Source organism: Excalfactoria chinensis, chromosome 3 (genome assembly GCF_039878825.1).
Source record: "Excalfactoria chinensis isolate bCotChi1 chromosome 3, bCotChi1.hap2, whole genome shotgun sequence".
In the NCBI taxonomy this organism is placed as follows: domain Eukaryota; kingdom Metazoa; phylum Chordata; class Aves; order Galliformes; family Phasianidae; genus Excalfactoria; species Excalfactoria chinensis.
In genome coordinates this window covers 66,789,263-66,804,523 of record NC_092827.1, presented here as the reverse complement: position 1 = coordinate 66,804,523, position 15,261 = coordinate 66,789,263, and the positions used below count along the sequence as shown (strand labels likewise).

General features: G+C 45.9%; 2 protein-coding genes across 3 annotated transcripts; one reads left to right on the top strand and one right to left on the bottom strand.

Annotated features, from left to right (window-relative positions):
• The first annotated feature begins 3 nt into the window (after positions 1-3).
• On the top strand, positions 4-3,623 carry PDCD2 (programmed cell death 2). 2 transcript variants are annotated; one of them, XM_072332605.1, is made up of 7 exons: positions 4-422; positions 500-748; positions 944-1,129; positions 1,840-1,946; positions 2,210-2,326; positions 3,206-3,315; positions 3,436-3,623. In XM_072332605.1, the coding sequence occupies exons 1-7, from the start codon at positions 125-127 to the stop codon at positions 3,446-3,448; spliced, it is 1,080 nt and encodes a 359-aa protein (XP_072188706.1). In that variant the 5' UTR covers positions 4-124; the 3' UTR covers positions 3,449-3,623. The 2 variants fall into 2 exon arrangements, with proteins under 2 accessions (XP_072188706.1, XP_072188705.1); XM_072332604.1 differs by having other exon boundaries at positions 3,206-3,623.
• Positions 3,624-5,516: 1,893 nt separating this feature from the next.
• On the bottom strand, positions 5,517-15,259 carry TBP (TATA-box binding protein). The gene is made up of 8 exons (XM_072332276.1): positions 15,140-15,259; positions 13,042-13,282; positions 11,712-12,046; positions 10,413-10,500; positions 8,733-8,824; positions 7,313-7,480; positions 6,926-7,020; positions 5,517-6,099 (listed from the first exon to the last, which is right to left on the bottom strand). Exons 2-8 carry the CDS (start codon positions 13,093-13,095, stop codon positions 6,020-6,022), a joined length of 912 nt encoding a protein of 303 aa, XP_072188377.1. The 5' UTR covers positions 13,096-13,282; positions 15,140-15,259; the 3' UTR covers positions 5,517-6,019.
• Positions 15,260-15,261: the final 2 nt, after the last annotated feature.

Genomic DNA, 15,261 nt, shown 5'->3' with positions numbered 1-15,261 from the left:
ACAAGTCCCGTCGCCTTGTGCCTGCGCGGTACGGAGGCCGCGTGTTTGAGCGCCCGGCGCTGCACCGTCGTTCGCGGCCGTAGGGCGGCGCGGGGCTCGCCTCACTTCCGGCGGCGGCGGCGGCATGGCGGGCGGCGTGGAGCTGGGCTTCGCCGAGGCGGTGGGTCCGGGCGGCGCCTGGAGGCTGCGCAGCGCCCAGTTCCCCAGCAAGGTCGGGGGGCGGCCGGCGTGGCTGGGCGAGGCCGGGCTGCCGGGTTCCGACGCGCTGCGCTGCGGCCGCTGCCTGCGGCCCCGCGCCTTCCTGCTGCAGCTGTACGCTCCGCTGCCCGGCCGCCCCGACGCCTTCCACCGCTCTCTCTTCGTCTTCGCCTGCCGCGGCGCCGCCTGCTACCGCCTGCCGGGCCCGGGGGGGCCGCTCTGCGGTGAGCCGGGGGCCGCGGGCGGGGAGCAGCGCACGCTCCGCTCGGCGCCGCGCTCACCCGCCGCTTCTTCCCCTCAGCGTTCCGGAACCAGCTGCCGCGCCGCAACGCCACCTACCCCGAGGAGCCGCCCTCCGAACGGCCCCCGCCGCAACCCGAGCCGGTCCCGCGGCGGCTCCGCAGCGGCGCCGCTCTGTGCCGCGTGTGCGGCTGCCTGGGACCCCGCGCCTGCGGCCGCTGCCGCCGCGCCGCCTATTGCGGCCCCGAACACCAGGCGCTGGACTGGCGGCGTGGGCATCGCCGCTCCTGCGGGACGGCCGGGGACAAAGGTGGGTCTGGGCCCGGGGGTGCGCCTAAAGTTGGCCGCAGCCTTAAGCCAGGGTAAAGAGCTGATCTGTGCCAGTCAGTGGGTCGCACTTGTGAAACGCCTAACAGTGAACGTGTGAAACGTAACAGCACAGAACGCAGAAGGGCATGAAACGTGAGATGACGTTGTGAAGTTGTATCTGGCTTTGGTTTGATAGGTGCCACTGAGGACGTGGAGCCGGAACACAACGAATTCCTTTTTCCAGAATATGAAATTCTGATAGAAGCCGAGGAAGCAGAGCTTGCTGCTGACAGCAATGTGGATCCCGACGATGGGAAAGGAGCTGTGGGTGCATCCAAGAAACTGGAAGAACAAGAGGAAAGCAAAGTCACGAGCACTACAAGTAAGAAATGCATGAGTAGCAAAGCCTGCGTTACATCTTTAAAATGTCGAATGATGTGCTGGGCTTTATCTGGCTGGTTTAGCTTGTGTTACTATACAGAAAATACTTCACAGATCTCCTTGTCAGTGCCAGAATAAAATTGTTCTCAAGTAATTTTAGTTGAACTAAAATGGAAGCACAGGCCCCTTCTTAACAAAGCCATTGGTTGTAGTCAACCTCACAGGCTTTTACATGCCCAGGGTTGAAGAGTTTATAGTTACATGGGAAAGCAAGTGGGTTCCCAGCAGTCCTTTATGGTGTAAAGCTTCCTGGGGGTTCTCTGTGCTACACATTGATGTGAACATGGGAGGGCTGTGGCTGAGGCGTAACTCTTAATGTTTGAAACTCACGTCTGGTCCCTGTGCAGTGTGGATGGCCTTCTCCCAGTGTCAGACTCTGCAGGTTCAACACACTTAACGATCCCCTCTAGAAGCCATAGGTTTTGGTACATTACCTCCTTCCCTTTCTATTGTTCCACTACTGACATCTATGGTTAAAATGCATGCATTTATTAGAGTTAGCAGCATGCATTAATATGCCACCAAAAGAAGAGTGATGTACGTTGGGACTGACTGAGAGCCAAGCGCTCTTAAGGACGTAATATTGCTTTTAATTTTTGCTTTCTTGTGTTAACTTGTAATCATCGTGTGTTTGTTTGTTTTCTTGCTTAGGTGAAGCATTAGATGAAGAGACATTGGAAGCAATGGCAAAACATGAAACTAAAGAAGACAAGATCTTCCAAACCTTTAAAGATCGAATATCTGCTGAGCCGGAGCAGGTCAGAAGATGAAGCAGCCTTGGAACTTGCACAGTGTTGTTTCAATCCTTTCATTTCCTTCATACAACAAATGGTGATGGGAATGCTTCCTCATCCTCCACGCATCTCAATTAAGCTTAATTATCTGCTGTTAAACTTCTCCATGAATATGACTTAAAGGAACAGACCTTTTTCTGCAGCCATCTTAAAGCTGCATCTATGTTTTATAACACAACGAAAGACGTTGTTCACTGAAATTGAATTAATTTCTGCTTTATTTTTAGATAATTAGATACTGCAGAGGAGGAAAAGGCCCAATCTGGGTATCAGGTGAAAATATTCCTGAAGAAAAAGACATCCCAAATTGCTCATGTGGTTCCAAAAGGGTATTTGAATTCCAGGTATGTAAATTAACTTAAGGATAATACCTTTAATACAGTACAGATGTAATGGAATCTAATTGTAGGGGCATACGCTTAGAGCAAGGTAGTTGAAGTTGCTGCAGAATAAGTGTTGACTTATACAGAACTCATGTTTTACTCTGCCAGCTGCTTTTCCCTATAGGGTTTTTTCACATATAGAAGTCAGATCCCCATTCTGTTAATTTGCACCATGCGTAAAATGGGGCAGTTGTGAATATGGGACTGACTCTTAAGTCATAGGACTCCAGTATTGTTTATTTGAAAATACACCCTATAGAAGCATTTGGGATGTGAATTGGAAGTACACTGAGCTGCAGGCATTCATAGAATCACCAAGGTTGGAAAAGACCTAAAAGATCATCCAGTCCAACCATTCACCTATTACCAATAGCTCCCACTAAACCATGTCCCTCAACACAACATCCAGTTGTTCCTTGAACACCCCCAGGGTTGGTGACTCCACCACCTCCCTGGGCAGTCCATTCCACTGCCTGACCACTCTTTCAGAGAAGTAGTATTTCCTAACATCCAGCTTGAAGCCATTCTCCAGTCCTATCAATAGTTACATGAGAGAAGAGGCCGACCCCCAGCTCACTACAATCTCTCTTCAGGTAGTTATAGAGAGCTATAAGGTCTCCCCTGAGCCTCCTCTTCTCCAGACTGAACAATCCCAGCTCCCTCAGCTGTTAAGGCCTGTGCTCCAGACTAGGAAATGGAAAGTAGCTGCTAAGTTTAACAATGCCCATCTACAGAATTTGTAGTAGACTTCAGTAGAGGCATGCCTTTGATTCCCTTGGCATCTAGTACGCTGTCAGGAAGTGTCAACTCACTAGTTGTAACCTGTGTTTTTCCCTGAAGATAATGCCACAGCTCCTGAACCACCTTAAGGTTGACAGCCTTGGGGAGAGCATTGACTGGGGAACACTGGTGGTCTACACGTGTGCTGAGAACTGCAGCGCGGAAAACAAGTACGCTGAGGAGTTCATATGGAAACAAGACTTCTCTATAGACTCTACTGAACTTCCATTAAGTTCCTAAGTTGAATCATCTATATATTACACTTATCTCATTTTTCAATGCATCTGCAGGAAACTGAACTAACATCAGTGATCCCAGTCTAACAGTTGTCTTGTTGGTATGGGATAGGAGAGCCCTAAGCAACCTCTTTCTTACGCTCTAGAGGAGCAACTTGACGTCGGTAATAAAGCCAGATGCAGTTCTTCATGGAATTTCACTTCAAATCTCAACTCTGAATGTTTATTTAAATAAAGAAAGATTAAATGATTTTGGACTGGTGTGAAAGGATCTTTTTGGCCCCTGAATTTGTGAATCATAGAAGGCTGCCTGAGAACCGTGCTTTAAAAGAATGGGCAGTAACACACAGAGGAAAGCTCTAAGCTCACTTGCGTGCTGATGCTCAGCAGGTTACAGCAGTTGTAGCTACAATGAAGCTGCATAGCCTTTAAACAGGCAACTTAATTATGCTTTTCTCTCCCAAAAGCTACGCTGGATCTTAAGAGGCGTTTGTTACGTGTTGTGATTAATGGCAATTCGGGATAAAATGAACAAGTTCTATTTGACTTAAGATAGTTTTAAGTCAAACTATGCAGAAGCAGTTTAAACAACGCCTGCCCTGCCAGAAGAAGTTGATCGGCTGCTGCTTACTGTTCTTAACAGCAGATTTTCAATCTGAACTTTTTCTTAACTCTGCTGTCCATCTTTGGTGAAGCTTTGGTGCCTTCTGTGGGGATCATTCTGGTCTTTGCTGTATAACCGAGGGGAGAGCTATAACATAACTGTAATGGTTGCTTAACTACTCTTGTGGATAAAACTGCATTTGCAGTAAAAGAGAGGAGGTGGGTTGTTTCTAACTACAGTACAGAATTTACTTCAGTTACTTATTCTCTTATCCTGCCCGAGCCCTCCGTGCCTGCTTACCAGTGATTCTTCCACGAGTGATTTTAGTTTAGAGGCTGGGAATCCTCAACAGAGCAGGCAGAGAACACCTTAAGTGTAAAGCTGTTTACTCATCGCCACACTTCTCAAAGGGTTGTTTCCTTGAATAGCACAAGCTGTCTTAAGTCACTACAGCACAGCTTGGCTGATTTGAGTGAAAACCGTATGATATCGTGCTGTAAGTCTTCCTGCCATAGTTAACAGTTCTGCAGATGCTACAGCAGCACAGATGGCGATACAGCTGAACACTAGACCAGCTTACCCAAATACTGCATCACTGCTGTGTGCTGTATCTCGTTTAATTATGTAGCCCTGCCCCGGTAAGTACATCAACTTCCTGCTAAGATCAGTGAAACCAGTTATCGAAAGACCTGCTAATAGCGGTGCATAGCGTGCACCACCACAACAATAAGCAAAGGTTAAGAGTAAGTTCCCTCAGGATTTGCAAATGGTGCGGTAGCAAAGCCAGCCGTAACTACTTATCTGGAATGAAACATCATTTTAATTAAGAGACCATGGTTACATTTGGGTTAGTTTTAGATAAAAGCTGTTTGAAAGAATGTGCAAGTCATAGAAAGGTTGTTACTGGAAATATGCTGGAGAAAAAAAAGTTTATTCTTAGTTCTCAGCCCATTAAGCTTCAAGCACACTTCAAAGGGGAGATTATGTACACGCTGACTCCAGTTGGAAGGGCTTTGACATTTTATAGGAACACTAATATAGTGAGATTGTCGTAGTTGGTAAAATACAAAAGTGATTTATAAGAAATCTTAGAAGCGAACCAAGAATCCTTTGTTCCAATTCACTCAAGTGTGGCTGTGTAAGACTTGCATAAATCCCATCTGTTGAATGGGAGGCAACACATACTTGAACACAAACTCCTGTAGCCAGTCTTCTCTTTCCTGTTAGTGTACTGGAAGTAATCAGGCTGAATGCTGCCGAGGATATGACTACTGGTAAGCAAGCCAGAGCGCTGTTCAGATTTTCTCCAGATGACAGTAGTGCGTGTGCTATTCAAAAATCCAGATTAAATTGAGAAGAACCTCTTCATATACTTCACTTTACCAGCTGTGCAATTGTAAAACTCATTAAGACAGTTCCCATAATTGTATAAACAGGGTTTATTGTACATGTGGAGCTGAAGGAGAAAAGAGGAGGAATATATATATATTATATATATATATATTTATATATATGTACAGTGAGCTGTTTTCATTAATAAATTTATTCTGCCTTGCTTAATACTGGAAAGAGGGAATGTGTCTGGCACCAAAAGGAATTTAAAACTGAAGGAATTTAAAAGCTTAACTTTGGAAATTATAAAAACCATGGTCTTAATGGAAGGAAATTAAAACATATATACACGGCAACTGAAGTGGTTTATACACTGAGTGACACGGTCGCGTTCATCTTTGAAACCAATTTATGAATTTCCTATTAATAGAACTGGCATTAAAACTATTTAAAAGCTAGAATATAAATAAAACTCGGAGGGACCGCCCAAGGAGCAGCCCAACAAAGCAACTCACAGTAACTCAGTAGACATCATCATCGATAAAACAATTCCCCTTGAGCTTCAGGGAAATAGGCACTAACTGGGAAATAGTCCAAGTCTGGTGTTGCAGTCTCACTGAAGTCCATCTCTTGTTACTGCTGTGCCATTCGCAATGCCTTTTTAAATGTACCCCCCAATTGCTCTGAAATATGTAGAAACTGTTACGTTGTCTTCCGGAAACCCTTTAAAATAGGATAGATGTTTTCAAATGCTTCATAGATTTCTGCTCGAACTTTAGCACCTGCAATAAGAGAGAAACTGACTTAATTCCCTCTCTCTCTCCAGAGCCAGGCAGTTCGTTCTCTATTTCTACATGTAATTCTTCCTATAAATAGACATTTCCTATCACACGTTAACAGAATAGACAGAAGGCTAACAAAGGAAGGCCTGAGAGTTTGTTTCATTCCCATCTTTGTGCTTATGCCATACTTGCAAATGAGATTTTCTAAACATATTTTCTCAGTACACTCAACTGCAAAGGTCAGTCCGATAGGATGCTTCTGCAGACAGCAGAGTTCTAGTCAACAGTGCAAACATCTGGGGAAACAAGGAAACAACGACTGAAGCAGAGGCCAGCAGAGGCCATAGTGCAGGTATATGTTCCTTCTTTCATCTGTGGATTCATTTATCAGTGAATGGAGAAAAGGAAGGGTGTAGGCGGAATGCCCAAGGTTAAGGAAGCCCCAGAGCACAGGTATCTCCCCTTCTTTGGCTGCTGCATCAAAGGAAAATGGCAGCAGCCTCCAACCAAGCTGTTCCAACACACTGAGATCAGTCACACGCACCCAGTGAACAGCAGCAGACTTTTGGATTTTGCTGGGAACATTAGCCGGGCTCTTTTTGAGCACCTGCCATTCTTCAATAGGATTCAAGATCGTTGCTTATGTGGTTTAACCAGATACATGTGGTTTGCTTTGTGGGTTCTCATCCACAAAATACTGCGCTGCCTGTTCCTTTCCCAGTACTGTCGTTTCTGAAGAAGAGCAACTAATAAATTGCATACTTGCAGGACCGCTGTTTCTAATGCAGCCTAAATCTAACCTACTGGAACACAATATTTGACTTACCAGTTAAAACCACTTTTCCAGAAACAAAAATAAGCAGAACAATTCTTGGCTTGATCATTCTGTAGATTAAGCCAGGAAACAATTCCGGCTCGTAGCTGTAAGAGAAGAGTCACAATGTTTCAACGTGCCGACAGACAGATGTGCCAGCCCTTCATCTGCAGGGCTGCAGAAATGGACAGTGCAGATGTAAACAATTTGGGAAGAGTAGCAAAGAATCGTTGCCCAATATCGACCCATGAGAATTACATCGGTTGCTCCAGAGGCAGAGCTAGGAGAGGAACAAAGATGCTGCCTCCTCTCTGATGTAAGGGAACAATCTAAACAGATGCCACACTCTAAGCTAGTCACTACACAGCAAGAATGAAAGGGAGGCAAACCTTCATTTACCTGCTGAACTGCTGGTGTGTGAGTACCAATCCTTCTAATCTGATAGGAAATTTCACATCACAGCTGCCCACCATGTTCTGAATTTTAAAATCCAAAAATTTCGCAGGAAAACCCAGTTTCTGAACAACTCTTGCGTACTTCCTTGCTGCCAGTCTGGACTGTTCTTCGCTGAAGGGAGAAAAGGAGAGCCAGCTTATTTCCCTCGTTAAGCACTACTTCAAGCAAACAGCACCAAGCCACAAATATTTAACTGGGAAAGAAACGTTGCATGTGTTGCAGGAGAGTTGCAAAACGTTTACATCCAAAATTAACAACTACTACTGGCTTGCACACTCAGTTGTAGTACCAAGGTCCTGAACGCTTTAAAATTGCATTCATTGTCTATGAAGCAGAAAACTCTACTCTGTAACTCCACCTATTTCCACACACTTCAAATGCAAGCCTGTAATCTGCCAACATCCTCCACTTGATGCAGCCCAGGTACTCAGACCTGGGTTTAACACTACTACACAGCATTACTTGCTATTACAGAACTCTGTTTGCTTTAGTTTTGTAAACAGCTGAAGATTTGGGTCCTCCTGAGGCAGAGTAAGACGACTTGGACTGCAAACATCACCAGGCAGATGAAGTGTTTCCTGTGCAACTTTATTCGTCACTGATGATCAGAAGACTGGAGCACCTCCCCTACAAGGACAGGCTGAGAGAGCTGGGGTTCTTCAGCCTGGAGAAGACTCCAAGGAGACCCTATTGCAGCCCTTCAGTACCTGAATGGAGCCTACAGGAAAGCTGGAGAGGGACTTTTTATATGGGTATGTAGTGACGGGATGAGGATAAATGGCTTTAAACTGGAAGAGTGTAGATTTAGACCGGATATTAGGAAGAAATTATTTACTGTGAGGGTGGTGAAACACTGCAACAGGTTGCCCAGAGAGGCTGTGGATGCTCTCTGGATGCTTTCAGCAACCTGATCTAGAGGGAGGTGTCCCTGCCTATAGCAGAGGGATTGGAACTGGATGATCTTAAAGGTCCCTTCCCACCCAAATTATTCCATGATTCCATGATCTCTGCTCATTAGGTTATTCGTTCTGGATTCCCAAAGGACTTCTTCACAGCAGAATTTTTCTCCTGCTGGTTTTCAATTCTGATGCCTCAGTGATCCCATTAAGAACAGATCAGACTACAGGGACCAGAGACTTGGCGCTCCTGACCCACAGTGAATGAAACAACTCAAAGACCAAATTGCGCTTATCCTGCCACTGCCCCTATAGTTTAAAACAGTTACAGTGCACGGCCATTTTATATGCGTATGCATATACAACATGTATATAAACACTGTATAAAAGAAACAGTATTTCTAAAGCATTGTGATTTCAAAAGAAAAGACAGCCTTAATTAGTTTGCTCCTAACAGCTGAGCATACCTTTTTGCTCCTGTGCACACCATTTTTCCAGAGCTGAATATAAGTGCAGTAGTACGAGGTTCTCTTATTCTCATAATAACAGCAGCAAAACGCTGAAAGGTGAGCATTGAAATTAGTAGTGATACACAGATGTAACAATTACATTCAAACCAAGTTTGCATAATCTAAGTAGCCATTGCAAAGAAATAACTAGATTTGAATATACTCGCAGAACAATCTTTGTTCAAGCGTTTCAAGTAAGCTTTAATTAGTTTCAAACACACTTAGAGGTAGAGTTGAACAGGAAGGATTTTTAGCACTGCACTCCTCTTTTACTAAGCTCATTTCCGACTACCACACGTACATGACACAAACACTACTAACATTTGCAACGCAACGACAGCAATGAGCTTAATACCAACTTTTCCTCCACGTCTTGAAATTCGATCTGTTAGAAGCAGGATGGAAGGTTATGCAAATACTTTATGGTCTACTTTGGTTTTGTACCTTAAACATTTGGGCAGCATTACAATATTGTCAACAGAACCACTGGGAAGTCAGAAGCCATATTCCATGTAAACTGAAGTCACCTTAACTGCTATGGTAGAATACAGTAGCCCTGTAAGCTCTAGCTTCTTATTTTACATACTGTAACATCTCTGCCTGCATTTATAAACATTCTTAAGCTCTTTGAAGCAACAAATACTGCAAACTCATCTGGGTATCACACACAAAATCTCTTCTTTGTGCTGTATTAAACTCGGACCAGTTCACTATGCAGTCTCATGTACAGTTCTGCTGACATAAAGAAGGTAGTAGCATGGGTTACCCAGAAACACATTTGTCAAACTGTGGCTTAAATAACACAGCCAAGCAACCTATTTGTTTCATAAAAGGATGTACTGACTAAAAGTCACGAGTGTGTTACATAACCCTGCTTTTCTCTCTGCTGTAAAAAACTGGCATTTCATATTGATCGCTCTAGCCTACAAGTTCTCCACAGCCACCTACCCCTACCATAACAGCTAGCATCGCACACTCAAATGTGAGCTGCATGAGCATCTTACTCACATGCAGTTGTTAACAGCATCGCTGTTCTAACAGACAGCAATTTCCAGTACTGGGGGAATATCTGAAAGAACAGAGCTTAGAGGGGGAGCGAGGCCATAAAACCCCCCATAACTGCACTGCTGCCACAGGAATTCCAGGGCAGTAGCCAGAAGGAAGAAACTTTGGCACCCAGAGAACAACCACAGCTCTTACAGAGTCCAGAAACTGAATTCTCCCTTTCTTTCTTCTTGTTGGGAGATAGGGAACAAGACTTGAGCATCAGACATTCTGCAGTAATGCAAAAATGAAACTTTCTGAGCAAAAGCAACAAGGGTGCCCATATAAACAGTAACTCAAGACAGCTCTACAACAAAAGAAACCTTTCCAAGCATATTACAGTAATCAGTCGCGCTGTTCTTTCTAAAGCTCCCAAATCACATCTTCACATAACACACAGCTATATCAATATAAGAATGCTTTTTTAGTCATTCGGAAAAGAAACCTTCAATGAACTCAGATAATTCTACTATCTCTACCACAAAACTGTTTCTGAATCAAGATTTTTCAATCCAGCTACTACATCAAAGCACACTCCAGAGCTGTTCTGCCGAAATACCTGTTATTGGATACATTCTAACACGCTTCTCTTACCTTGGGATTGTATTCAGCATTTCGGGCACGAAGTGCAATGGTTTTTAGGTCAAGTTTGCAACCGAGATTCACCGTTGACACAATATTCCTGAAAATAGTTCAGAGAACTACATTTTAAAAAGTAAATTAAACAATTCACACGTCATATCCATAATAACATATTTACTAATTTCTTTTCATTTGTTTAACCGAGCAAGCTTAAAAGACATCTCTCCTACTGACAGGAAACTCCTCTTTTAGGGCAGCACCTCCTAAGGCACGACTGCTGATTCCTCCTTTTCTGCCAACTATTATGGAAAGCATCCCTTGTGAAAAACCTTTACTCCAGTTAGGCAGGAAAACAATGTTGAGGTTGTGTTGTGAGCAATCACCACAATCCGGGAAGCTGCTGGGAATGGGCAAAAATGTAGCAGCGATGACACTACACTTGAGATGGCCCTTCAAGGAGGAAGACGTGATGCGGGACTAAGTGAGAATGTCCTCACAGATAAACCCATTGCTGGTGATGGGAAAGAACAATCTCCAGGAAGTTTAAGAGAAGTCCAAGGAAATGTTGCATTTAGTAGCACTTGAACTTTACTTAGAAAACACTGAAATCTAAAGGTCTACCAAAGAATTTTTAAAAATATTAATATTGGAGATTATTCTTTTGGTGCAAAATTCACTTTAACACCCATTTCTCTCTGTGCCTTCCATACATTGTTGTGAAAGTCTCTATAAAGCTGCAGTTCAGTGAAAATACTTTTGTACCTGAAACTCACGTAGTTCAAAGTTGTAGTAATGGACTAGAAAGTGGAGCACGGAATATTAAGGACAACTCAGTACTAGCTTCTAGACTATCAGCCAGTATCTTCCTTTCAACCCTTCCAATTCCATTACAGATGTTATCTCACTAATGAAATTCTCTGCACACCTCTGCTATGTGCAGGGTTGCCAACCACCAGACCAGGCTGCCCAGAAACACAACCACCCTGGCCTTAAATGCCTCCAGGGATGGGGCAGCCACAACCTCCTTGGTCAACCTGTTCCAGTGCATCACCACCCTCTGGGTGAAAAACTTCCTAACCTAAATCTCCCCTGTCTTAGTTTAAAACCATTCCCCCTTGTCCTATCACTGTCCACCCTCATAAAAAGTTGTTTACGATGTTAATGTTTCGCACTACCCATACAAATAAATATTCAAGACCTCCTTTCCTATCAAAATGCAGTACCCAACTCGTTATGTGGCTCTGCTCTCGGGTATTTCGAGTTAAAGCACATCCTGAGATGTCATGGTGTACTAGCACACAAGACACTCACTGTAGCTGTGGCACTATCCCAGAGCTCTCAGATGCCGGTGTCGCAGGAGTTATAGGAGTCATTGGAGTCATTGGGGAGGGGTACAGAGGTGTGGTTCCCGGTAAAGGGGCTGTAGTAAGAGTCTGTGAGTGGAAGAGCTGGGGAGTTTGACCAGATGTTCCCTGTGTTGCTTGCTGTGATGTAGACTGCTGTGCTGCCTGTTGCTGCTGCTGCTGCTGCCGCTGCTGTTCCTCAAGGATGGACAGACTGTTGGTGCTCTGGACAGGCTGCGGTGTCAGTCCCGTGCCATATGGCATCATTGGGCTAAAAATTGGAATTCCAGGAGTCATTGCACCCTGCAGGAGAAAGCATGAAAAAGAAAACACAGACGCCTTGACTTAACATTGTTTTAAAGAGAAAAAGCTTGAAGGAGTAAGAGTCTAAGAATAAACCATCTTAGTTGGTCACATCAAGCCTGCGGTATATTACTAAACTTGCTAAAACAGAAAACCTTTGGAAGATTCAGTTCTTCCACAACATGAATCACAACCTCAATCGATCTGTCAATTCCAACACTTCTCGGCACCAGTCCGTGACATTGGTACGTTTCCTACAATACCTGGAAAGCGTGTCTCAACTTTGACCCACAATTTCTACTTGCATCCATTAGAATGCAAATGCAATCGCAGCACAACTGTAGTTCATTACGTATAAGCCAATTTAAAGGATTCCAAAAGCAATGAACAAAGTTCAAATGATAGAATGACTTGAGTTGAAAGGGAAAGTCCACCCAATCCCACTCTCTGCCATAGGCAGGGCTGCCACCCAGCAGTTCAGGCAGCCCAGGGCCCCAAGGCCCCGTGTGCCTCCAGGGATGGGGCATCCACAGCTTCTCTGGCCAACCTGTGCCAGACCACGCTCTGAGTAAAGAATTTTCTCCTACCATCTAACCTAAATTTCCCTCTTTTAGTTTAAAGCCATTTCCCGTTGTCCTACAGCTATTGGACCACATTAAGAAGCCAGCCCCCCTCCTGCTTGTAAGTTCCCTTCAAGTGCTGGAAGGCTGCAATGAAGTCTCCCCTGAACCTGCTTATTTTCAACATGCCAGTAACGTTTCAGCTTCAAGAAAACCATAAATATATCAGTATATTTCTTAAACCTCTGGATATATATATGTCAATGTTTTTTCATCTCTGCTTTTTACTAATTAAATTATATACAATAGAATTTTTCAGATCTGCAAACACACAAACAAAAAAAAAAAGACACAAAGAAATTACATACAAGACACAGAAAACACTCCCACAAAGAAATTCAGACCGCCGTTGCATATTACATCATTCCTTTTTACCTGAGGGGAGGCTAAGCCTTGAGCATAGGGTGGCAAGCTGTTGTTCTGATCCATGATTCCGGTTATTCTTTGGTGAGGCCAGAAATATTTCCTTCAATTAATTTAAATTAATTTCAAACCAAAAAGGGTTTTTGACCATCTAAAGCATTCCAGCAAAGCAGCTTTTTAGCCAAGCTGAAAACGTCAGGAAAACATCAGCTCCAGAGAAAACGTCTTGCGAGTCTAAAACACTAAACAGGGCCTGAAAAGAAAAGAAGTAATATCTTGAGAATAACATTTAAACAAAAGCACGCTTATCAGCTGCTATGTTAGATAAGAAATGCCCACATACAAATATATGTGAGAACACTCATACGCACGCACACACCCATGCACCTTATATAAAGCAATCTCTTTCTACAGCCCCGGTGCCCCTGGTGAGCATCCACTGCACGTGAGCAGCCACCTCCAGAACTAAGCCCTCCTTCACACGCAGCTCCAGTCCTGCACGCATCTCTTCAGATGGGAAAGCACTGACTTTCAGAACTGAATTCCACCAGCTACTGACAGACGAGCCTAAAGCCACGCATTGCTCACACATCTCCCCCTGGGCAGAATTAAGGCTTGGCCTTCCAAAATTGGTTATTTTCTGCTATGGGAAAACACTGCTGGTAAAATCAGGTTTAGGAAGCCTTCTTCCGTCTACTTCCATAAAGCAAAGTGCCAATGTATTTTGGATTGCAGTGATGTACTTCATGAGGGGAAAAAGGGAAACTAAAAGCCAGTTCCAGGTATACGCATGAAATGAACGTATGCTTCTGGGTGTTGTCGTTTCACTTATTGTTTGCTTTTTAAACAAAGGCCTGTACCTCTATTGGCATGCAATGGAAAGAAACAATACAAATAGAGAATCGAAATGCTTTCATGGCACTGTAAGGGCTGGAAGAGACCTACAGAGATCATCAAGCCCAATCCCCTGCTAAAGCAGGTTCCCTACAGTAGGAGAGCATCCGGGTAAGTTCTGAGTACCTCCAGTGAAGGAGACTCCACAGCCTCTCTGAGCAGCTCTGTCTTCCTCTATTTTTGCAGTTTGTGTCCACTACTCCTCGTTCTGCCTTGAACTGGGAAGCCCAGAACTGGACACGGTGCTCCAGATGTAGCCTCAGCAGGGCAGAGCAGAGGAGCAGGATCACCTCCCTCGACCTGCCGGCCACGCTCTTTTTGATGCACCCCAGGATCCCATTGGCCCTCTGGGTCACCGGGGCACACTGCCGGCTCACGGCCAACCTAATGTTTGCAGACACCCCCGTTCTTCTCTGCATAACTTCTCATTATGAAACGCTAAACCTTTTAATCAGGTATTTTCCTGTTCGTTTATAGCTCGCTTAACCGCACGCTTACACAGAGAGCTTTCTAAGCCGTTTTTAGGCGTACCACCAGGAGATCTGAAGAAAGCCTGTCCATCTTTCTCTTGTCCTTAAGGCACAAGGACTCAGAGTCACCTTAACTTAAGGCCGTGGCCTAAACGGCACCCGTTGTTTTACCCAAAGGCGCTTCCACGTTTCACACCGTGTTAAGAAGTGCCGCCCGGCCGTTACCCAGCAGAGCGGCAGCCCATCCACCCGCAGGCCGAACGCCGGGCATGCCGGGACGCGCCGCGCGGACAACACCGACCCCATCCGCAACCCTCCGCCTGCGGGAGCGCCTCGGCCGACGGCCGCGGTCCGCTGCCCCGTTCCCACGTGCACGGGAAGGGGCGATTACAGCCCGTGCCGCTGTACCTCCCGCCGCACCCGTGCCAAACCGAAGGCCGCCGCCGCCGCCTTCCCCGCCCGCCGTCACGTGGGGGAGGCGGTGACCGCCGCCCGCCGCCATCACGCCCCCGGCATCAACGGCCGTAGTGGGATCGCACCCGGCGCGCCGCCGGGCCCGGGGTCCGCCCGCACCGCCCTCCTCCTCCCTCCCCGCCGCTCAGGCCTGCCCGGAGGACCCCGACCCTACGACGGCGCCCACGGGGAGATACGAAGCGGGCTCGGCCCGACCGGCCCCCCCCACCGGAACCGGCACAACCCACGCCGTGCGGGGCGCGGGGCGGAGCGGGACACGCAACCGTCGGTACCTGCCGCGCGCGGCGACGCCACCACCGCCGCACAGCTCCAGCCGGGGCCAAGCTGCGCCCCGCTCCCGCGCCGCCGGCGCGCGTCGATTGCGTCACTTCCGCCGCGAATCCACCCCGCCCTC